The sequence below is a fragment of the Siphateles boraxobius genome, unplaced genomic scaffold, assembly GCF_051911475.1.
Source record: "Siphateles boraxobius isolate OS27281-9 unplaced genomic scaffold, OSU_SipBor_1 8, whole genome shotgun sequence".
NCBI lineage: Eukaryota > Metazoa > Chordata > Actinopteri > Cypriniformes > Leuciscidae > Siphateles > Siphateles boraxobius.
The window spans coordinates 8,467,707-8,492,634 of record NW_027509208.1 but is presented as its reverse complement, the minus strand read 5'-3'; the positions used below and the strand labels follow the sequence as shown (position 1 = coordinate 8,492,634).

The window sequence follows — 24,928 nt, the reverse complement described above, 5'->3', positions numbered from 1 at the left end:
TAAAACGCATGCCAGTATAATGAACACAGGATCCGTGCACTAGCTCTTAAAGTGACGGCAGCCATATGTGTCTGTCATTAATTTTGTTGTCAAAACAACAAAAGATGGCTTTAAGTTAAAGGAATCAGGATTAATAGCCTATGTATTTAATTTATTCAGGACTAAAATACTACCCAGTGTTATTTTCCATTTGATTACTTTATTCAGTATCTGTATATAAATACTAGTGTTAGACCTATTCAAAAACTTTTCTCTTTAATTGTCTTTATTTGTATCTTTATTCTATTGTATTTATTTGTGTTACTTTTTTCAATTTAATTAAACAATTTAAATCAAGCTTCCTTGTGATGTGTAAATTCTTAACAACAATAGGCTATTACCCCATTGTAAAAATGCAATGAGCGCAAACATTTAGGCAAGATAAATGTAATAATTTTGTTTGGAAAAAATGCCCCCCCTTTCTCCCCTCAAACAAAAAAAATCCCAGCAGCAGCCTACACTGCCGTATAGTATAATAATTTGCATAGTTATTATTGTTCTTTGGTGTTTAGATTATACAGGTTTTTCCTAATGTTATTTAATAAAAATACCGGTATTTTTTTTCTTCTCTCAAAATCTCTTTTTTTCACCACAAGCCCCGCCCCCTCAAGCCCCGCCCCCGTGATAGAATCGCGATACGAATCGAATCGTGGGTCAAAAATCGTGATACGAATCGAATCGTGGGTTTGGTGTATCGTTACAGCCCTATCCTTGAGGTGTTCTGACATGCTCTGACAGTTGTGCTTTTTTCAGTTATTTATAAACATGTTAATGGCAAAGGTGTAAATTCACTCTATATAGCACAAACGGGGCTACCGTAATATTTGAGCAACATGTATGTACATGTTCGAATTTTTTATAGAATAATGTTTATGCGTGGTTTTTGAAAAAACTAAAACTTAAAGTGTGTGAAATAAGGACACAAAACACATACTAAATATGTGTCCACAAGACTTTTGACTAATGAGTGTTGTTGCCTAGAATTTTTGCTTCAAAATGATCTGAAAATCATCCTGCCTAATCATTTACACAAAACAATGCATTGATTTAAATTTTATCAGACACCTTTTGTTTGGAAAGGCAATATGCGTAGAGGCGTGTTCACACCTGAGAAGACAAAGGCCGGATAATGTGCCGCATAATGAGCTGCATATTAAGTATTCTTTCACACAGGTTTGTCACAGGATCCCAAAGAATGCAAGGACAAAAGAAATTATCTATATACAGGTCCTTCTCAAAAAATTAGCATATTGTGATAGTTCATTATTTTCCATAATGTAATGATAACAATTAAACTTTCATATATTTTAGATTCATTACACACCAACTGAAATATTTCAGGTCTTTTATTGTTTTAATACTGATTATTTTGGCATACATCTCATGAAAACCCAAAATTCCTATCTCAAAAAATTAGCATATTTCATCCGACCGATAAAAGAAGTGTTTTTAATACAAAAAAAGAGTCAACCTTCAAATAAGTATGTTCAGTTATGCACTCAATACTTGGTCGGGAATCCTTTTGCCGTGTTATGGAGGCCCAGGATGCTTCGATAGCGGCCTTAAGCTCATCCAGAGTGTTGGGTCTTGCGTCTCTAAACTTTCTCTTCACAATATCCCACAGATTCTCTATGGGGTTCAGGTCAGGAGAGTTGGCAGGCCAATTGAGCACAGTAATACCATGGTCAGTAAACCATTTACCAGTGGTTTTGGCACTGTGAGCAGGTGCCAGGTCGTGCTGAAAAATGAAATCAGATGGAAGCATGAAGTGCTCCAAAATCTCCTGATAGCTAGCTGCATTGACCCTGCCCTTGATAAAACATAGTGGACCAACACCAGCAGCTGACATGGCACCCCAGACCATCACTGACTGTGGGTACTTGACACTGGACTTCAGGCATTTTGGCATTTCCGTCTCCCCAGTCTTCCTCCAGACTCTGGCACATTGATTTCCAAATGACATGCAAAATTTGCTTTCATCCGAAAAAAGTACTTTGGACCACTGAGCAACAGTCCAGTGCTGCTTCTCTGTAGCCCAGGTCAGGCGCTTCTGCCGCTGTTTCTGGTTCAAAAGTGGCTTGACCTGGGGAATGCGGCACCTGTAGCCCATTTCCTGCACACGCCTGTGCACGGTGGCTCTGGATGTTTCTACTCCAGACTCAGTCTACTGCTTCCGCAGGTCCCCCAAGGTCTGGAATCGGTCCTTCTCCACAATCTTCCTCAGGGTCCGGTCACCTCTTCTCATTGTGCAGCGTTTTTTGCGACACTTTTTTCTTCCCACAGACTTCCCACTGAGGTGCCTTGATACAGCACTCTGGGAACAGCCTATTTGTTCAGAAATTTCTTTCTGTGTCTTACCCTCTTGCTTGAGGATGTCAATGATGGCCTACTGGACAGCAGTCAGGTCGGCAGTCTTACCCATGATTGTGGTTTTGAGTAATGAAACAGGCTGGGAGTTTTTAAAAGCCTCAGGAATCTTTTGCAGGTGTTTAGAGTTAATTAGTTGATTCAGATGATTAGGTTAATAGCTCGTTTAGAGACCCTTTTTATGACATGCTAATTTTTTGAGATAGGAATTGTGGGTTTTCATGAGCTGTATGCCAAAATCATCAGTATTAAAACAATAAAAGACCTGAAATATTTCAGCTGGTGTGCAATGAATCTAAAATATATGAAAGTTTAATTTTTATCATTACATTATGGAAAATAATGAACTTTATCACAATATGCTAATTTTTCGAGAAGGACCTGTATATACATATTTTACAATTAGAAATTGTAACCAATTACAAATAGGTTACAATTACAACAACAATTACAATTTTAACAATATTTCAAGTGTATTTCTTTGTAAAAAGTATACATTTTATCATACGTATTAAAAAAGGTAAGGATTCATTAGTTTGAATATTGGAACAAACACTATAATAACATCTTAGTTGATAATTCAATATACCTACGTTATTTTTGACAAAACATCATACTATAGTATATGTAACTGTGAGCAGAAAATGGTGGACAAAAGCGTACCTATTTAATGTGACAGTAGCCTTTTTTTACAGTCAAAACTTTATAATCCATCCAAAACTAATCACAAAATCTTTTCTAAACAATCATATTTAGTCTGTAACATATTGTGTATGATATATTAGCATATACATGTGAATTTGCAGTTTGTTGCTTATACAGACATTTTATTTCAACATATTTCAGTCTATTTGTACTCATCTTAGTAGACTATAGCAATATAGTTTGGATGTGTTCATGTAAACATTACGTTCACTAATGTAGGTGCGAGAGTGAATGAACGGCACAGATACGCGCTGTATAACTGTAGTAAACAAAGCGCGCGCCTGTGCCGTTCATTCATCATTTAGCCTACACACAGACATGCAATTCATATTTAAACAGTCTTTTTGCGGTTTACAGTCAGACACTATTCAATATCGCGATTAGAACAAAGCACTTAAGAATAAATGACTTACTACATCAGCTGGATCCGTTGCTCCTTGAAATGAAACTACCAGCACTTTTGATACATTTTCCAGGGTTATTAGATAGCGTATCCTTTCACTGTGAGGAATAATACTGTGTACACAGCTGTAGTAAGATACTTACTAAACACGATGTGTTTTATAATCCAGCTGGTGGGCGTTGGCATGTTTGAATGGCTTGCCTTAGATCATTTTCGTTTGAATAACACGCGCTCCCGTGGTCGTGGCACATTAACGTGTAATCGGGTATAATGAGCTGGAAAGAAAAATACTGACATCTCTCTCTTTTCATACAGATTAGATAAACTGAGAATATTTGTTTTTTTATATAAATTAATTCATTTAAAAGAAGAGAGTTCAAGCTTCATTATGGAAAAACACTCGTGCCTGTATGACAAGTAACCCCTAAGTTACAGTTAATTTTCGGACGCGTTTCAGAATGGACTTCACTCACAGAGTAAAAGCAAAACGCGCATCATGTTTATTTTTCTTTATTTGGCGAAAAGCATAACACTTTGTTTTTATTGTGAGTATCCACAAAAAAAATAGACACTTATCAGGATCTAATGATGTACAACACTTAATATGTAAGATCAAAATTAACAGAGTATTTTGAGTTTCTTTTGCACTGATAAGAAAAAAAGCAAGACTATCGCGCCCTCGCGATAGCCGACTCCAGGGGGTTAAAGAATTTTTTTTTTTTTTTTGCCTAGCTTGCATCCAAACCTACAAAAAGGAAGTTGCACAGATTTTTTTCTCATTTTTATTTCGCATTATAGAAATATTTACAACATAATTTGTTGACATTTGACATTTCATTTTCATCTCATCACAGCATGTCTCTAACCAAACTTTTAATTCTTCCAAATCAAATAGGAAAGGCTGAATCAATAATTGCTTATCTCTGTCACTGCAGTATAAATAATCTATAGCATCTACTGTACACTAGAAGAGAATGACTCAATAAGATATCACTTGTTTTTCTAACAGCTGTGCTTCAGAACGTATCCATCCAGATCAGCATTTATTTCAGTCAGAGACATTTTCAGCCCACGTTTTCCCACAGGATTTATTTGTTGACCTCAGAGGAGAGGTCACGTAAGATCCAGGCAACCGAACAGTAAACTGAAATGTCTGGGGAATGGCCACGAGGACCTCTCAGGTGCTTCTGTTCATCAGTGAGAAAAGGTGGTAAAGAGAGCAGAAACAGAGCGAGTGAGTACGCTCAGTGCTGATTCAGGGGAAAGATAAAAGAGTTTTAGCTTCCCGTCCTGGCACGTTACATAAGTGGTCCACAGAGAAATTGGGCGACTGTCAGGGCATCTGCACATGGTGCAGTAGAGCAACACGACTCGAGGGACATCCACATGACTGCTGGAGTCCATGAGCCTTTAGCGGGTTGGAGGGGGAACAGAAACTAGCTCTCAGTGGAAAATTACTGTTTAGCTGAAAAGGCATCAACAGTAATTGTATGCAGTAGACTTCCAGATAGAATGTATGTGAATTAAGAAGACTTGCATGATGTGATCAATCCAAAGAGTCTTTTTTACCTGTCATATGCCTTTTTTCCTGGAGAATCTTGACTGTTTATTATTGAGTCTACATTTTCCATTTTCATCGAATTGTTCATCAGTTGTCTAGCATACAAGCGTGTCAAATAGACGAAGACCAGTCCGTAAGATATACACCCAAGGATTATGTGACTGTTTTATTTCTCCCCGAGTGTTTATCTCTGAAAGACAAAGGGAAGCAAGACCTTGTTTTCTTCCCATCTCCTTTCCCTTTCCACCCCTCAAAAATCAGATGAGGCACAGTTTTTCCCATGTGTAAATCATGCAAAGTGAGAGGATGTCTTTATAGGAAAGCCCTGCATCTTGTGACAGATGGCCCCTGCAGAGCTATGGGATTGTCTCATCAGTCCTGCCCAAGAGACAGAGACTGTGTTTCTCAAAATCACAACAGATGAGCGCAAGCTACCTCTAAACATTTAATCAATCTCGAAAAGACTTAGAGAGGAATTAATTTGAAGGTATAGCTGTATTTGTTGCTCAAGGTTTGAAATACTACAGGGCTCCAGACTAATTTAATGATAAGGGTTTTTTAATCATAAAGGTAATTTAATCATAAAATTACTATTATTTTGCACTAATAAGTGCAGTAACTAATAATAATGTTTATTTTTTGGAAATGCACATTTGACAGTAAAGCACTGAGCATGAGATGTTTATAATAGAGAATTCTCTGCCCCAATGCTTTTCACTGGATCTTGCAGCAATGTAATTAATAATGCGTCTAATTCAAACGCTTTTCACTGGATCTCCCCGCCAGCGCTGTGTAGTAACGGTGTCATGTGATAAAGATCGACCGGCGAGTGAACCTGTTCTGAGCTCGCGTTACGCTGTCTAATATTGGTCCGAACTGGTAAACTGTCCATGCTGCGCAGCTCAAATGAGAAGTGTGGTTTCATTCCGCTTTCGTTTTGTTTGGCGTTTTATGTTTTTTTATATGAAACAGAATTAGCAGCTCTTATCAGTTGGGCAATGTGGTGGTTGCAACAGTGCGACATCTAAAAAAAGTCAGTCGCACCAGCAAGAAAAAAGGTGGTTGCAGTCTGGAGCCATTTACTAGATCTTTTTTAGAAGCTGAAGAGGATGAGATTAGCTCTATGTCCAATCCATCAACATAGCAAATAATTATTATTCAAAGGGATTGTTCTCACAAAAATGAATGTTCTGTCATTTGTTTTCCCTCTTGTTGTGTCATTTTTTTCCCCTCTTGTTGTTCCAGAGTGTATGGCTTTTTCTTCAGCAGAAGATAAAAGAAGATATTTTAAAGAATGTTTTTACTTTTTTGCCTTGGGCCTTCTGGACTAGGGAGATAAAAATCAAAATTTCTAGACAGAAATGTAAGTTTTAGTGGTTTTGAGCTATCCCTTTCAAATTGTTATACTATACATTGCCATTCAAAAGGGTCAGTAAGATTTTTTTTTTATGTTTTGGAAAGGTCTCTTATGCTCACCATGGCTACATTTATTTAATCAAAAACACAGTAATATCGTTAAATATTATTAAAGTTTAAAATATGTTTCCATATTGACAGTAAAGCTGAATTTTCAACATACTAAAATGTCACATGATCCCTCAAATCATAATATGCTGATTTTGTGCTCAAGAATTATCAATGTTGAAACCAGTTGTGCCACTTAAAATTTTTTTTTTTTTTTTTTTTTTTTTTGCAGGGTTATTTGATGCATGTTGATAAGTTTGAAAGAACAGCATTTATTTGAAACAGAAATTATAAAAGTCTTCACCGTCACTTTTGATTCATGTAATGCACCCTTGTTGAATAAAATAGTTAATTTCTGACCCCAAACTTTTGAACAGTAGCGCACATCCAGGGGTCCATCGGTGGATGTTGTTGCATCATTGCTTTTTTGCATAAATCAAGCTGTGCTAAAAATTGTCAACCCCTGATGAAAATGAACATCCCTTAGATCATAATTAACAGGTTTACTGTCGTTCTGTCTCTTTGATTTAAATTTCACAGAGACAGTTCACTATTTATGTACAATATGGCTCAGGCATGGCCTTGTCATATCGATAGAACACAAATTGTACCACATTGAAGGGATGGATGTTGAAGCCGTAGCTCAGCTCCACACTCAAATGACATTTAATATGAGTCAGATGAAAAAAATGCTCTATCTTATTCTGTCTGCAAAAGTAGCCTTCATTCAACAAGTTGTTATCTGTACATTTCTCTGGAAGAAACAGGTCAATTTTAATGAGCTCAAGCTCTGTTTATGAAATTAGACTTGTCCTCTAGACAGACCCCAGAGATCTGCAGACAGTAGAAATGGGCTCTGTAAAGGTCAGGTTGTTTTCTTTCTCATGATCCTTTTCATTTTTTCCCGACCTAATCAGTGATGTGATGTGGAATCTCTCGTTTTGGTATTTAGAATTTTTGTTCATTATTGTTCAAGTTTTTGGTGAGTTTACTGTAGAACTTACTAGCTGTACACTTTTTATGGGTTTTGGCATTGTTGGGTGTAATGCATTACCAAGTCATTATTTACTGTCATTTAATTACTTTTTTTGAAAAAGTAAAGTAAAGGATTACTCTTAATTTTCCCGTAATTTACAGTATACTTCTGATGCAATTCCATTAAATACTTCATACTCTAGAACAATTCTAAAAACAATAGTGAATTTAACATCAATATTTAACATATAACATTAAAATGTACTGTATGTTTTAATGTAACCTTCTCCCTTTAAATATTTTGGCCAGTTCAAGAATAATTTATGCCATTTTATATTATTTATTGGAAAGAATTAAAAGAGCAGTTTCATGTCTATCATTATATTGTTAAACTGGTCAAGGTTGATATGGGATAGTATGTAGAAAGTAATAATTAATGTAATACTTTTTAGAGAGATTAATTAGTACAATAATCGAATTACACAGTTGAAGATGTAATTAGTAGCTAGTAATTAATTAGTTATAGTAATTTAGTAACTTGGCCAACACTGGGTTTTGGATGCGTTTTCATCTAATTCACATTTATTTTCTCCACAAAGTTCTAAGCCTTGAAACCCAGCCATCTCTGGTGGAAAATAAAAATGTAATTATATTTGTTTAACAACACTTTAATAAATGGGAGGATCTTTGAATACCATATGTACCGTGTTTTACATTATTTTACACTTCCTATAGAACATTAAAAAATGTTTAATCGGTGATCGGTATCGGGTGATACAGCTTCCAGTAATCGAGGATCGGTGATCGGCCCCAAAAATCCTGATCTGAGCACCCCTAATAAATGCTGTTCTTTTGAACTTGCTAATTATAAAATAATTCCTAAATTTTTTTTATCACTTCCACATAAATATTAAGCAATACACAAGTGGTGTATATTGTAGTATTTATTTCATTGTTGTGCTGTTATTTCCTAGATGGAAGTTTGATAGAAATTTCAATAGTTTGTGAATTTAGTGAGATTCACATTGTCGCTGCATTGTCAACTTTAGTCGTTTCCATGGTAACAGGCTTTTTAGTAGATTTCACTTAAACTAATTCGGATTTTCTAAAAAAGGAATCGGACTAATGGCTTCTATATAGGCACACGCTAGCAATTAACCTCCGGGTTATATTAAGGGTGTCTTAAAATATTTATTAGGTATTGTTGAAATTGTCATTTTCACTATGGAGATTCTGACCGGCAGCTTCACTTCTGGAAGCCAGCCATTGAGCCCTATTGTATGGACGTGTCTTTCTAGAGGTTATGTGGTTGCTTGGCATTTGTGTACTCTAGCGTTTCTCAACGGGGGCGGTACCGCCCCCTTGGGGGCGTTTGGACAGTGTCGGGGGGCGTTGGGAACGAGGCAGCTGAGAGGGGGGCGCTCAGGCACAAATGGGGGGCGTTATGTCTGACTGTGGCACTATATACTCACTGTTATTATCACAACTTTTTTAAGCCTCTGACAACACATACAATGTTAATTTGAATGCATGGGCGTTTTAGGTACAGCATTGATTTCCACGCTGCTGCTCAAATCCATTCCACCTTCATTCGGAGTCCCACCAGGCCAGACGATCCAATACGCACGTGCAGTCCCAAGCGCGAGTCTCAGGTTCCTATGAGAATATTAATATAAAATATCATATCGTAGAACATGTAGCCTACCGGTATATGAAATAGTAGCCTAGGCGTCATTTAGCCTACAGGGCGGTTTTGAAACACTTTTAAAACATCTCGCGGCACGGATGTACCAATACAAATAAAACATATCCAGTTAACTAGCAGCATTCGTTTCATTCGTTTGTTAAATAAGAGACGATCTAGCGCTGAAATGTGTTGTCTTCACTCGGACGCGCACTTCAGTCCGTTACGGAAAGTGAAAGTCTCCCTAAAAGATGTAAGAAATAAAAAAGCGAAACGGATGTATACTATTTTTGAATCCCTTTCTTTTTGGATTTTTTTGTAATGTTTCCCCTTATAGTTTTTTTTTTCTTTCTGTCTATTGTTTCTTTGATGCTATTATGAATGTAATAGATATAATACTATGTGATCCTCCGTATGTGTATGTTATATATTGTTCTTGTTATGCAATAAAAAAAAAGAGAAAAAAAAAGAAAGTGAATCAGGACATCATCACATCTTTGTATACATTTTTATTTATTTACATCAGTAAGCTAACGTTACAAGACATCGTCTTTCAAAACATTACCTGCGCAAAAGAAAAAAAAAAGAATGAATGAGTCATTCGCACTTTTGAAAATGCCCTTCCGAATGCGTCTCTGTCCGACATAATTCCATAGCGTCCATGTTTTAATGTAAAATAAAATTATGTCTGTGTTAATTAATTAATATTTAAATGTTGCTAGTAGCCCACTCAGACTTGTCCCGGCTAGTTACCGGCAAATTATCTCCATGGCAACGCTTAAAAACAAATGCCGCAGCCGGCAGAGTGGTAGAAAGAATGTGTCCAATCAAAATGTACACAAGCTTCGCGGTTTAAGATTAATGTGTCCAATCAAAATGCACACAATCACGTAAACTAAAACAATTTTGACATCAAAACACATTTAAACATCATGGCGGAAAACAAGAAGAAGTGCAGACAGTATAGTGTCGAGTATATTAAATATGGATTTATTCCCTCACCCACGAACATCCAGCTCCCTATGTGCCTGCTTTGCCAGCAGGTTTTTTCTAACGAGGCAATGAAACCGTCCCGTCTTAAGGAGCACCTTACTAAAATTCAGGCATCCAAGGATCGCTGTCGGCTGAAAACCTCTCCATCTCCGCTGTAAAGCGGATGCGCCTTTAGAGAGAAATGCACCTTTCATACGGGTATTTGCTTTCGATCAGATTTTTTTAGTTTAAAAGTGGACATTTCAATATAGGTAGGCTATATTTTGTTTGTTCATATTTGAGACGCGCTCCAGTTCATCAAAGTGCGCCTGATAGTTTGATTTTATTTACAAAAGCACATTTTCTTGTTATTGTGAGTTTAAATAAAAGTTGCAAATTATGTTTTTTTTTTTTTGTATGACCAGAAATTATATAGGCCTAGCTAGTATTTTCAGTTGTTTCCACTGTTGATAGGAAAATGCACGTGATCGTGCCTGCATGCAGCAAGCGCCACACTCCGCACACACACTTGGATATGCGTAAACATCTTGTGTTTATTTGTGATAATCTTACTACTAACTACTAACTTGTATTGTGAGAGACATTTGAAGAATTGCTTTGTTGTTCTTCTTTTTTTTTTTGGATAAAAGCGTCTTCTACATAGCCCAAATGTAATAATAATAATGGTAATAATGGTAATTATTATTATTTGCGTTTATAACTATAAATTAGTTAACTGAAGACATAATATGTTAACCGACGCCTCGGTTGAAAACATCTCAACTTTTCAGAATGCCGCAAGTGCACAGCAAGTCATAATGACAAAACCCATCTGATCAGCTTCGGCCTTTCCGTAACAACATCGAACGCTCGGCCGGACAGCTGATCATAGCTGTACAGGGCAGTTTTTTTTTTCTCATCTCCATAAATATATCTACTACTAAAGCTAATGCAAGGGCTAGAAATCAATCAATCCTTTGTATCAAATGCAATGAATCCTCGTCATCATGTCATGGAGAGCGCAGTTCATGCTTTCTTAGCAACAACAGACGGGAGCGCAAGCGCTTGTGGAAAGGAGAAAACGATGCGGCCCTTATGTACACTTATTAGGTGTACTTTAGTAATTCAGAATAAGACAAAAGCACGGTTTTGAAAATGGATATACTGACTCAATACATAAATGTTTCACAATTTAAATACTTAAAGTTACGGATTTCATAATAATAATAATGATAATTATAATTTTAAGAAGAAAATAAGGACGTCAATCATACACATTATTATTGTTTTTATTATTATTATTATAACAGAATGATAATCAGCATACATTCAATAAAGACATTTAGCCCTTTTTTGGTGGTGGTGGGGGGCGGTCAGGGTTCTGGATCTTGGAAAGGGGGCGCTGGGCCAAAAAAGGTTGAGAACCACTGGTGTACTCCATTAGCTTATTGAACATTGTCGATTGCTGCATTCATGTCTGCTTTTTGTACATCTGTTGAAGCGTGAATGCTGAGGCATATGCCCCAACTATTTCAAACCTTTACTGATATTCATGTTGGTATTTGACAAAATATGTATCCCTAGCATCCATCTCTCTACATAACCAGCTTTTACCTCAGGCCCTCTCTACCAATAAGTCAATATGTGACTGAGATGATTTAACAAAATCTCAACAGATTGGATCTGCATGCTCTGCTGTTTGAGCAGCTCTGGGTTTTAATGCAGTTATGAAGGCAATTGGCTGCAGGCAGGTTGTATATTTCAAATTGTAATAAAGAATGGACAGGTCGGGTGCATACCACAGCTTTTTAAGTCTAGCAGCCATTACGGCTTGCGGGAAGTCATTTAAACTGCAGAATAACTCACTTTTGATAACCTGTGCTGTTGTTTATCAACCCAGACTTTGTTAGTGTGTATCTTCACCAAACTCGAAAGACATGTTTAGGAGGACATTTTGAGGTAACAGTAAAAAAACGGCGTTGATTGGCCACATGGTGGCGCTATAACATTATAAAAACATAAAAAGGCCTATGACCGTTAGTCAGATTGACTCGAAAATTGGTATGCAGTGTCTTGGTCCAAGGCCCCATGTATGTGTATGAGGACATTGGTGTATCTCAAAAAACATGGCCGCCATTGGCCAATGAAGTTTGATCACCTATGAGACAAGGTTAACGGAGGCCGATCGGAACGAAACTCGATGGGCGCGTTCGACTCATGGCCCAAGAGGTCTGTAAGAGTTTTGAAAGAAATCAGACACTAGTTGGCGCTAATGAGTTTTACAGCTCTGTAATTACATGTTGCACACATCCCCACAATATGCATATCATTTGATAGATCTCCTCATGCTGAACAACTTTGCCTCTAGAACCATTGCTGTCAATCGAACCGTTCATTAAATATTCATGAATATGTTGAAAACCTACTTTTGCGAACTAGTCCCTGGTTTTTCGTCGGATCAAAACCAGACCAGTCTAGGACAGTCTGGAGTCTCTAGATAAATAATTATCAAAAAAAGTTGCATTTTTTTATTTTTCGCATGGTATTAAATGGTTATTTAGAAAAGGGGTGTGGCAAAATGCACTCAAAAGCCTATAAATCATAAATAAAAACTCAGAACTTCACAAAAATTGGTGAGGATATGTGACAACATCATTAACAAGCATGAAAAATTTCATGGAGATCAGACCTTAGGTGGCGCTATAGCTGTTAAAAAGCTTTAAAACCATAGATTTTCTATGGAAAAACATAATGGCTTATTAGGCAAATAAGTGGTCTTTTACTGCCCCCTTCTGTCATTTCACAATACTATTCCCTAATATTGTTAGATATTTCACATTTAGACTTCTTTAAAATCACTATTTTAACATTCACACTCACATTTTGTCAAAATTAATTTATTGGAGTATTACTATTGAGAACTTTCCATACTATATTACTATTGAGAAGTGGAAATCATAAAAATGAAAGAGAAACGTTGGCCACCAATTAGGCCACGCCCCTTCAGTACATATTCACTCATAACTCAAAAATGGAAAGTCGCAGCACGCTAAAAATTTGATGGTAAGGTTCTCTCGGGGCTCTTGATCGAAATCTAGCATCGCGGGGCTCGGAGGCGCCCCCCCGCGGATCGCTAATCCGTGAGACCCCCAACTTGGAACGGCTGTAACTCCCGACCTAGACCACCTAGATCCTTGTGGGAGAGCTTGTTGGAAAGGGCCCGTCCTCATCTAGCTTCGATTCGAGTATGTTGTGATTTGACCCAGGCATTCCCGAGATATAAGCCCACAAAGATATGCATTTCAACGGACATAACTCCCGGCCCAAATCACTCAGCAACACGGGGATGGTCTTGTTCAAGAGGACTCCTCTAACACTATCTAAGTTCTGAGTTTCAGATTTTTTCACTTTCTCGTTCCCGAGATATAAGTAAAAAAAAAAAACGAATTTCCTGTCATTCATTTCAACCTTTTATGTAGGCTGTAAAACCGCTGTTGTCCACTAGAGGGAGCAACAGCATTAGACATTTGTAATCTTTTTAACCAGTTTTCAGCAATGGCTAACAAACAAATGCTTAAAGATATTTATTATGTTGGAAATAATATTTATAATAAATAATATATTATGAAATGATTTATTAGAAAGTTTAATATTTTTACATCACAAATAAATATCTGAAATGCTTCAGGACCACAAAAAGAGATTTTCGCAATATAATAACCCAAAATTGTGTGTGTGTGTGTGTGTGTGTGTGTGTGTGTGTGTGTGTGTGTGTGTGTGTGTGTGTAAGCATGCATAATGGAATTCACATTGAAAGACTGGTTTGCTTTAGTGCACAATACTGATTAAACCAAGTAGTTCAAAATAAAAGTGGTACTATAGCAATAAGTCTTCTACTACCCTCTGCTGGACATTATACTTATTAATAGTCTTTTCACATGTGCTTTTGCATTCATATATTTAGACACTAAAAAATAACCTTATGTGACAATTACTATAATAACAATTATAACTAAATATAATAATTCAATTCACTTTACTGTTCTGAAGCTTCACATAATTGCTAACAACGTGGTAAATTATAGTAAATCATGCTACAATCCTGCTTAATCATTCTAGAATGTGGTATATCATGATAAATTATTGTGTAACATTCGGTCACAACAAGGTAACATCAAGGTAAACTAAGACAAATCATGGTAAACTGACTATTGTAGCACATTGAAAAATATGAATCCTGAAGTACAATTGCAGGAAACATTTCTTTTTTCCATCACATAGTTCAAATATCTGTATCTACAACAGAATGTGTGTGTGTAGTCCTAGGTTTCTGAATAAATGCCGAATAATCTGATTAATAGTTTACAAACACATTATGTGAAATGCTTATAGACCATTAAAGTATATTTTCATAATGACACATCCCAATAGCATTGAAAACCACCACAACAACAACATTTGTCTTTATTTGTGTGTGTGTGTGTGTGTGTGAGAGAGAGAGAGAGAGAGAGAGAGAGAGAGAGAGAGAGAGAGAGAGAGAGAGAGAGAGAGAGAGAGAGAGAGAGAGAGAGAGAGAGAGAGAGAGAGAGAGAGAGAGAGAGAGAGAGAGAGAGAGAGAGAGAGAGAGAGAGAGAGAGAGAGAGAGAGAGAGAGAGAGTCTAAATATGAGTGCAAAAGCACCTGTGAAAAGACTTTATTAATAAGTATAATGTCCAGCAGAGGGCAGTAGAAGACCACTTATTGGCTCACTTTCATTTTGACAGACTTGATTTTCACCAGTATTCTGCACTAAAGCAAACAGTTTTTTCCTTATTAACTATTATTAACTATTATAAAACAATCATATTTTGTCAGAGTTTCACTTCATTTGTTCTGATGCTTCACATAATTGCTAGCAACGTGGTAAATCATGGTAAATCACGATAGAAACATGGTAAATCACAGTAAATAATATTTTTACATGGTGTATCATGGTAAATCATGCTAGCAATGTGATAAATCATGGTAAAGCATGTTGCAATCCTGGTAAATCATCCTATAACATGGCAAATCAAGGTAAACTAAGACAAATCAAGGTAAACTATGATAAAGCATGCTAGAATCATATTACATCATAGGCTACTAGAATGTGTTCAATTGTGGTAAATCATGCAAGAACAGGGTAAACCATGGTGAATCATACTAGAACTCGGTATATCATAGTAAACTATGATAAATGATACTGTAACATAGTAAATCATGAACAATCACACTGAAATGTTGTATATCATGGCAAATCATGCTAAAACATAGTCTATTCCATCCAGGGGCGTGTCTAGAAGGGGGGCACGGGGTGGCACTGGCCCCCCCTGAAATATGATTGGCCCCCCCTGGTGCCCCCCCAACATCATTGGGCTATATTATATTACTATTACTGTCAACCTGACAATGCCCAACGCCATTGGATCAGAGCGCTGTCAATCATTGCTTGATTTACGATTCGCAAAGCGGAATCACAGGTCCGCATTTTTCAAACCGGAGGAGAGAGAGAGAGAAACACCTCGACACATCACTGTTTATGGTATATACACATTCAATTACAGTATATATTTTGAAATATCGCACCATATGTTGGTCTGATTACTTTCATGTGTGACTGATCAAGCCAGTAACGTTAGATTAGCTAACGTAATTTCGGCAGATGACTTGTCAGTGTTATTCCGCGGCAGCACGTCTACATAAATATAAAATAGATACATGGGTCATTCCTGGTATGCGGTGACTTACAATCAGAGATAATAGACATTAAAAATACTATTTTGTATTTTACACAATTATAATTGATGTATGCATTTAATTATATCATGTCCTCAGTGCACAGTAATCAACTTCTGCAAGAAATATAAACCATGAAATGACAGAAACCTCAAAATAATTTTAAATTATGTTATAGACTAGGCTAAATTGCCTCTAATCATACATATAAATCATGTGGAAATATAGGTCTTTTTCTTAAAATTTTCTTCAATTACTGCATCCCTGAAGTCATCTTCCACCCTGTTAGTATGTACTTTTTTGCCTTCCAAATCCAACTGCAATTTCCTTGAGACCATTTTCAAGAAGTGAAATTTCTTTTCAACTGTTCAACTGGAATTCAACTGTACAAACGTATATGTCCCTAACAGGGTGGAATATTTTTATAGACAGTGTCTGAACAATCTACCAATAATTATTATTATAGAGTCCCTGAGCTTGACCTATATGTCAAACATCAAACCTATATGTTAAACACGTCACTATTTTGATAGAATGCTAAAAACATGAAAATCATGCCCTTTTTTTCCCAACATTCATGAAGCCAAAATGTCACCGCAAACCAGGAATGACCCGCATATTACTTTATCTTTTGTTTTAAAGACTAAAGGCACTATAATTACAACTCTGTGTAATTTATACTGAATGGGTTTTTGTTTATTTTTACACCGCAACAGGACCTTCTTTAAGAAGAAACCATGTCAGAGACAGATTTCATGCAGAGAACGTTCGCCAACACACACACACATACATTCAGTGTTTGTGTTGAGAATAAAGCATGTTAAATGACTAAATAATGCCTAGGTGATGTTTTTTATTTATTAGAACAAAACTGTGTGGTCCAATCCATGTATAATACAAAATGATTTTCAGGCTCTTTTTCAGTGCCACATTTAATACCATCTATATTAGGTCACTGAGCATTGCAAAGATTTTTTTAAAATCGTGCTTAATATTTTCTAAACACGTATTTATTTCCATTTGAATTTTCTGATTTCCCATGATGGGCCCCCCCTGACTGGATCTTGGTCCCCCCTGTGCCCCCCCATTTATAAAATCCTGGAATCGGCCCTGATTCCATCTATGAAGTCAGTGGTTAAATGCTTGCTATATAAACCTTAATATCTTTTGATGCTTTTGAGCTTAACTGTCTTAACTGTCTTAAATGATTTTGATCTTACATATAAGTGCTGTACATCATTACATCCTGTTAAGTGTCTATTTTTTTTGTGGGTACTCACAATAAAAACAAAGTGTTGTGCTTTTCGTCAGATAAAGAAAAATAAACATGATGCGCGTTTTACCTTCTCTCGTCAGTGAGGTCCATTCTGAAACGCGTCCGAAAAATGAACTGTAACTCTGTCAATACTTGTCACAGAGATACGAGAGATTTCTCTTTATGAAACTGAAATTCTCTTCTTTTAAATGAAGTAATTTATATAAAAAAACAAATATTCTCAGTTTATGTAATCTGTATGAAAAGAGAGAGATGTCAGTCTTTTTCTTTCCAGCTCATTATACCTCATTACACGTTGAGGAGATGGTGGAGATGCCAACTGAATTTACTGTATAATGCGGAATTTCACGTAATTTGTAAAAAAAATAATGAATAAATAAAAAGCAGTTCAGTACACTTGAAATCAAATCGTGATATAGACTAGTGGGTCCCAATTTATATTAAGTGGCTTTAAGTACTATGTACTTGCATCAACAAATAAGTACAAAGTACTTATTGTTTACTATGTACTTATTAGGGGTGTAACAATATATCGTGCCACAATATATCGCAATACAAAATCGCAACAATACGTATCGTGGATAGTGACAAAATGTATCGTGGCTAGTTCCCCCCCCAAAAAAAATTTTACTGTGTGAGAAAATAATTCAAGTTTTCAGAGTTTTAGTGTCAGTACTACATTAAACTACTGTATATAATGTTGATTATAATGTATAATAATGTAATGGGGGAATATTTGTGGGTCCTGATAATACCAAATGTTACCTGACGAGTAAAAAGTGTCCAACATTATTTTAAATATATCTAGTCAGTGAAAAAGCGCAAGAATATTATAAAATAATTCTGTATTTTCAGCTTCAGAATCATGAATATTTTTATTCTGGTGTCACCATTGTCCTTGGGTTAAAAGCAGAGTTCAAGCCTATTCATTTACACACACAATGTAATATCAGCATATTAGCATTTTAATCAACAGTGCATTTTTTGTTGACCTTTTATCATATGTCTTGGTTTATTACAATAATATCGTATCGTGAGTTCAGTATCGTGATATGTATCGAATCGTGACATGAGGGTATCGTTACACCTCTACTTATTGTGTTAAGGTTGTATTGTAAAACACTTTTGCTGCTATTGAGGTGTGATACGGGTAGGGTTAGGGGCTGGTGTGGTGGTATGGGTAGGTTTAAGGATGGGTCAAGGTGTAAGGGAAGGGTCAACAGTGTAATTACATACATTAATTACAGCTGTAATTACACGCAGGTATTTTCAAAATATAAGTACAATGTAAAAACATATATGTACACAAGTCCATTGTATCAAATTATTAATTTCAATGTAAGTACATAGTACCGATAGCCACTTAATATAAAGTGGGACGGACTAGTTTGTGTGAATATTAAACCGCAAAAATACTATTTAAATAAGAATCCTGCATGTTCTGACGAATATATGGTGCACACGACACACGGTTTCATTTACCTCACATGCACACACACTAAAGCACGTGTGACGGGCTGTTTTGTGCTTATATGAGTACACGAATGCATGAACTTAATCTCCAGACTCTAGATCCGCTCTGAAAGTCACTTTGTGAGCATTTAATTCTGCTTAATTCGAGAAATACCTTCGCCATGCCATAAACACACAGAGGGCTCTATCTTGCACCCAGCGCAATTGACTTTGTACACCGACTCATGTATCATTCCTATTTTGCACACAACGCACAGTGGACTTTTCCCTCCACAGACGCACGTCGGGAAATTAGGGAATGAACTTGCGCCCCCCCGAGAGCAGTTCAGCGAAAAGAGGCGTGTTCCGGCGCAAACATTCCCTGGTGCTATTTTACATTTTTAGTAAACAATTCCGCCACAGACCAGGAAAAACCTAGTCTAAAGTCAGTGGTGCGTTATTCAGATGCTATTTTAAGGGCGCATGCTTGGCCATAATTTAGCGTGTGCACAACGCGCATACACTTTGCTTCTCTCATTTACACAGACGCAGCAGTTCCCATTTTTGCAAACCATACATAATTACAAGGAAAAATATTTCCACACGAGGGAAATCATTGTGGTGTCCATGAAGATGTGAAAAAATAGGCATAAATCTAGCTTACACATTTATCCGAATTATTATACGCCTGTTTAACCGAAGCTAATTTGGATGGGTTTCTCCCATCACCATAAAATGTCACTTCTCTGTCTTTTACGGCCCTGATGAAAACGTCCGTCTCCTTGGCTGTGAAACGCTCCTGCCGTGCGCCTGGCAAATCCACCATGGAACAAGCGCGCCTGCTTTTAAAGGGAATGCGAGATGACGCTTTGAGTGGTTTATTTCGCATTACACCCAAACCACACCTATGAGTAATGTAGTTACTGCAGACCAACCCATTTTAGATTTGCATTGGGCGCAATAGAGTCATTTATTCCGCCGGTATAATTGCAACAGCGCCCGAGATCCGGCCACAAAGTTACTTGCGTTTCGCGTTTGATACTTGCGTTTCAGATCGTTAAAATAGGGTCCAGAAACTCAAAGGTCTTCACAACAATCTGTCAAAATAAAAGTTTGGTTTAACTTGACAGAAATATATTACTGTTGTACAGTAGAATTTAGATATGTCTCAATGTAGTAATAATAATACTAACACTAATACAAATAAATAATCATTAAAACAATTTTTCTTCCATGTCTTCCATGGGGTCTTCAGGGGTCCCTAACAAAATCCTTAGGGAAACACTGCATGCCTGTAAATAAGTCAGAAAACATTTCCATTTCAGATGAACCTCTTTTATTGGGATTTTGTTTTGTTTGACATCGGTTATTCAAGTATTTAACTAAATTGTCAAAACAATTTTAAATAGAATAGTTGATTTAGTATATAACATCAATGACACTTTAAAATATATATACATGTTAGTAAAAACAAATGCTTCATATAATTAACATTTTGTGCTGTGACTACTTATTTAGCAAATGCTTTCTTTTATTTTCCTTAATACACTGGCTGATGCATCAACCTCCTGCACATGCTAAACTTACATCTAAATATGAAAGTAAATGCACATTGATCTTCAGGGGGGCAATCTTAACCCTACTATTTGCCTATCTATTCCTAGTTTTCCTGTTTGCCTTTGAGACATTTTATGTTATTTGACTTAGCTCAGGCCTCTACAACCGATCAATAGCATCCTCACTCTGGGCATAAATAGTTGTTTGAAGTGTCCTCTTTTTGTTCTCTTTTCCAGGAAACCCCTCCGAAAAGAAGAGAACGGCACAAGCCGAGGGGAGTATGCCATGAGCTCACGCTGTAAACAGCAGGTAGTGGAAACCAATAACACTGGAGTATAGTGGCCATGCTACAGCAAGGCATGTACAGCTGAACATTCTGTTCCCTACAGCACCACTGTCTCTCTGTTTGGGCTTATGAGAAGGACGCAAGGTATATTATGAATTTATGAACTGTAAACCGTATGGCTGCCCTTCTTGGGACATAGAACAATGTTTAAAGAAAAGACTGTATAGGCAAGTATAAGCAGGTTTTGAGGAGACTTGGAAACTTCTAGCAATGTTGGCAGCTGCACGAGTATCACGAGACTCAACCTGATGACAATATACAACAACAACAAATAAAATAAACGCATGCACTTTCTGTTGAATGCAATGTTTTTAAATTCCTGTCTTTCTTTTGTCTTTAACTCTGTCTCTGCAGTGTACCTCATTGAACATTTAAGGGTTCTCTCACCATGTAGATTGTGTAAATGTGTTGAATGGATAAATGACGCATTGGCCCCATTGTTGTAATAGAGTCTGTTAGAGCGTCCAAATGGATTGGTTCATCCTGCACTTGTGTACCAAATATACAATAGAGAACAAGAAAACATCCAGAAATTTGTTGCGGTTTGTGTTACTATGCAATTGGAAAGGATTGAGTTTTTGAGGTGCATGCTGATAATACAAAAACACAATGCTAGCGTTAGCATTGCTAATAGTTAGCTGATTGAAGTTTGATACTTCTATAGATATGTATACATTTTAAACAAGCTAAATATGGCTGATGTAGCCTACATGTGAAAAATATCAATCATGTTTCATGTTATGGCTGATAAATAGCTGATATTAAAATCTATACTTTTTTTTGTCTAATTATAAAAATAAAAGACACCAAAAACTGAAATGTGTAGTTTTGGTGAATGTCAAAGCAATGTTTGGCTGCTTAGACAACATTTATGTACAGTATGAAATATGGATAACTATTCATTTTGAGATGAATAATTGTTTGAGTAGTTTGAGTACATGGGAGACCTCTCTAACTGTTTTAATAATATAGAAGTTTGGCTTTCTGTGTTATATGTTTATGCAATGGACACAATATGATGGATGTCCAGAATCAGTTTACCTTTCAGTAGCTACACATTCCCGTTCTCAAATATTTAGCATTTGTATATGAAAGTGGTCCATAATTTGCACCAATTAGATACATTTCAGGTGGGAAGCAAGAAATAAAATGGTAATAATTTTAAAAAATTTAATAATTTTAATAATTGTTCAATCATTTCAACTTAAATTGTTTTCTTCTTCTAGAACTTAAAGCAATGAGAAATATATAAATTTACAGTAGTCATTTTCTCTAACATAAATCAGTAAGGTTAATATAACAGAAAACAGTGCACTAGTGTAACTGGATTTGATAATCACGTCATCATTTGTGGCCTGTTGTCCATCTTCAGTCTTGGGAATGCTTGCAAATCATTCTAGATTCACATCAAGTCCCTTCTTGACCTTTCTGGCTACTCTTAAAATCGAGGGTGGTACTTATCATACTTTTACTAAGATTATTTGAAGTGGTATTTTTGAAGTGGTTAATACTGTGATTTCGTTAGGGTTACCGTTAGTTGATGTTTCAAAGATGCATCAAGGTGATTCATCAAACAAGCTTAACCCTAAATTTAGCTTGTAATGTCACTCTCAATCAGACACCCCTCTATTGTTTAGTTTATTTTTATTAGAACTGTATATCCAACGTATCTAAATATGTTTTATAGACAGGAGCTTGTTGTATTTAGAAAACAGGGATGCAATGTTCATGCATACAGTAACACTGAACTATGAATCATAATATAAAACCATATACAACTGAGCAATCATGTTTACATAAAATACAAGTAAACAAACATCCCTCTTCATATCCTGTAAAACATTCTCACACTAGTGGACAGTCAATCACCCGTTCAACAAGATATAAGTACGGAAGATTTATGTGTATTATACTGTACAAAGATACTCAGAATTGTATTGCATGAATGTACATATCAATATTTGCCTTCTTGACAGTCTATCGTGTGTACAGAGTAAGAGAAAATGTTTATAGGGATAAGTATAAATCGATGTTTCGTCAGAACAGAACAAGTATTATTGTTTGTCTGGAACAAGCCATTAATGTATATTTGAGTAATCAGAGGTTGCACAATGTATGCATCACATACCAAAATGTAAAACAATTATATATTGTGCATTGAACTCATTTAATTGCAACTTGCTGACTTTTTTTAGTTTTAAATAAAATTGTACTACTGAATCGTATCTCGTGCTTATTTGTCTGAAAAAATAATTTGGTCTCTAAATTGGTCTGTCACAATTTAAACTGGAAGAATAATTCCATAATTCTGTACATGTGCATCTTTCCAGTCTGAAAATAGCAGATAGGCTATAATATGTAAACAGTGTATGCTTATAAATATCTGATATCATTACACTGTTGATGCCTGATATCTGTCAACCTTGGAACGCTTTGTGGTTTTATGTATTGGATAATTATATGCCATTAATTGCTATCTGAGATATAATTATCTCTATATAATTATTGTCCTAAAAATATCCTGTACCTAGCAACAACAAGGCCTTGTGGGACTCTTTATAAAAGAGAGATTTCTCTCTCACGTATATAAAACGTTTTCTTTTATTCTTCTTTTCTATTTTAGTCCTTTTCCAAAAAAATTCTTATAATATTTGGGTGTATAATATGTGTCTTTCTTTTTATTCAAGTTAAAGTTTAGACAAGACAGTTAGTAAAACCTCCATGTCAGGCAAGGGTGAAACCTGTTGTTGGAGTTAAATGAGAGAATTTGTTTGAAGAAAATGTTGTCGCTTCACCTCTGTCTGCTGACACGCCTTGCTTGACAAGTCATTTAGAAAAGTGGAATATCAAGATGTCTTTCCAATAAGAACCACAATGTAAAGATATTTTCTCTGTGCTGCCAGATAAATTACCCCAGTGTGGATAAGGATGATAAATTGCTTGGAGAACCTGAAGGCCGAATCTGCTGTCTGTCAGTCAGTTTCACGTGAAAAAGCTGATGCTTTACAATGTTTACTCTGTCAATTAGTCAGGCACCAGTGCGGCTTCACGTCAGTCAGAGTTATTTGTCCGCGGGTTCATATTATTCAGACCCAATGCTCTCATTGTACATTACAGGTCTCTGAAATGTTTGTAAAGCAAAAACTCAGAAATAAATAGTTAAGATATTTTTCTGGTTATAAGCCATTTTTATATATACACTACTGTTCAAAAGTTGGGTAAATAAATTGATCAAAAGTGACAGTAAAAACATTTACAATGTTAGAGAAGATTTCTATTTCAAATAAATGCTGGTATTTTGAACTTTCTATTAATCCTGAAAAAAGTAGCATGATTTCCAAAAAAAAAATTAAGCAGCACAACTGTTTTCAACATTGATAATAATTATTAATGTTTCTGAGCATATTAGAATGATTTCTGTAATGTAATGGAAAGTAATGTTTCAGTGCTGCATTCACCAACAAGTTTTCATGTGCATAGCTCCTTTTCCTCCAGGTAGTCATGCATTTGCCGTTGGCAGAATGAGTTGTTGGTTCTCTCACCTTTCAAAGCTTCCTCATAATCGCCCTTTATGATAGGTGACCCAGTATTAATGCAGTGCTAATCTCAAGCCCTTCCTTGTGATTGAGAGGACATATAACACAGCACAAACCCATGAATAACCACAAATCCCAAAATCTTGTCACGTGAACAAATACACAACTATCTGGGGTACAGTACATGTTAATAAGGGAGGCATCTCTAAATGAGAGAAGCTAGGAGAGCTGTTCTCTAACTTCGCCATCAGATGTGCCATTTGAAGATAATGCAATGAGACGGCTGGGGCCATTTGGAGCACTGATGCATCTCTTCTCCACCGAGACTTGACTTACACGGGAACAAAGCCAACCTGACAGCCTGTAAATCGCTCTGCTCAGCTCCTGCTTATGGGAAGAGAGAGAGAGAGAGATAGATAGAGAAAGGGGTCCACTTTTAGACGATGACACAAATCTATAGATATATGACTTCATCATGACAGCCCTGTAATCGATGATTCCACCGAGAAATCATATGAAAATGATAGATTAAATTAAACTTTGCTCAGTGTGCATGCACAACATTTGTAATAAGTAAACAGAACACTAAAGAAGCTTTGCTTTTCTGTCCGTGTCATTGTAGAGAGTGCACTGACTGCGCATATTATATTGTCAGGATTTGTAGCACTGCATTCAGCCTGAGTTGGGACAATAACAAACTCAACCGTGGCTCCGAAGCTGTGGCACAGCTGAAGCTAAGGCCTTTTGGGCCATATGGATCAAATGAAATGGACTGGAGGGGATAATCCTTCTGCTGTACCCATAAACAAAACCAATGCACCACTGCTAATGTGGCTG

The 24,928-nt window shown here is 36.3% G+C and overlaps 2 protein-coding genes across 3 annotated transcripts in view; one reads left to right on the top strand and one right to left on the bottom strand.

Moving 5' to 3' along the window:
* The window catches only part of prima1 (proline rich membrane anchor 1), a 95,008-nt gene extending 72,230 nt beyond the window's left edge, over positions 1-22,778 (top strand). For both annotated transcript variants that reach the window (XM_077219456.1, XM_077219457.1), the window contains exon 4: positions 20,446-22,778. In XM_077219456.1, the coding sequence (XP_077075571.1) occupies positions 20,446-20,548 (103 nt within the window). In that variant the 3' untranslated portion in view covers positions 20,549-22,778. The remainder of the gene's footprint in view (positions 1-20,445) is intronic.
* Positions 22,183-24,928, bottom strand: part of asb2a.1 (ankyrin repeat and SOCS box containing 2a, tandem duplicate 1) — a 47,299-nt gene continuing 44,553 nt past the window's right edge. The window contains exon 12 of the transcript XR_013199854.1: positions 22,183-24,475. The gene's annotated coding sequence lies outside the window, so the exon portion shown is untranslated. The remainder of the gene's footprint in view (positions 24,476-24,928) is intronic.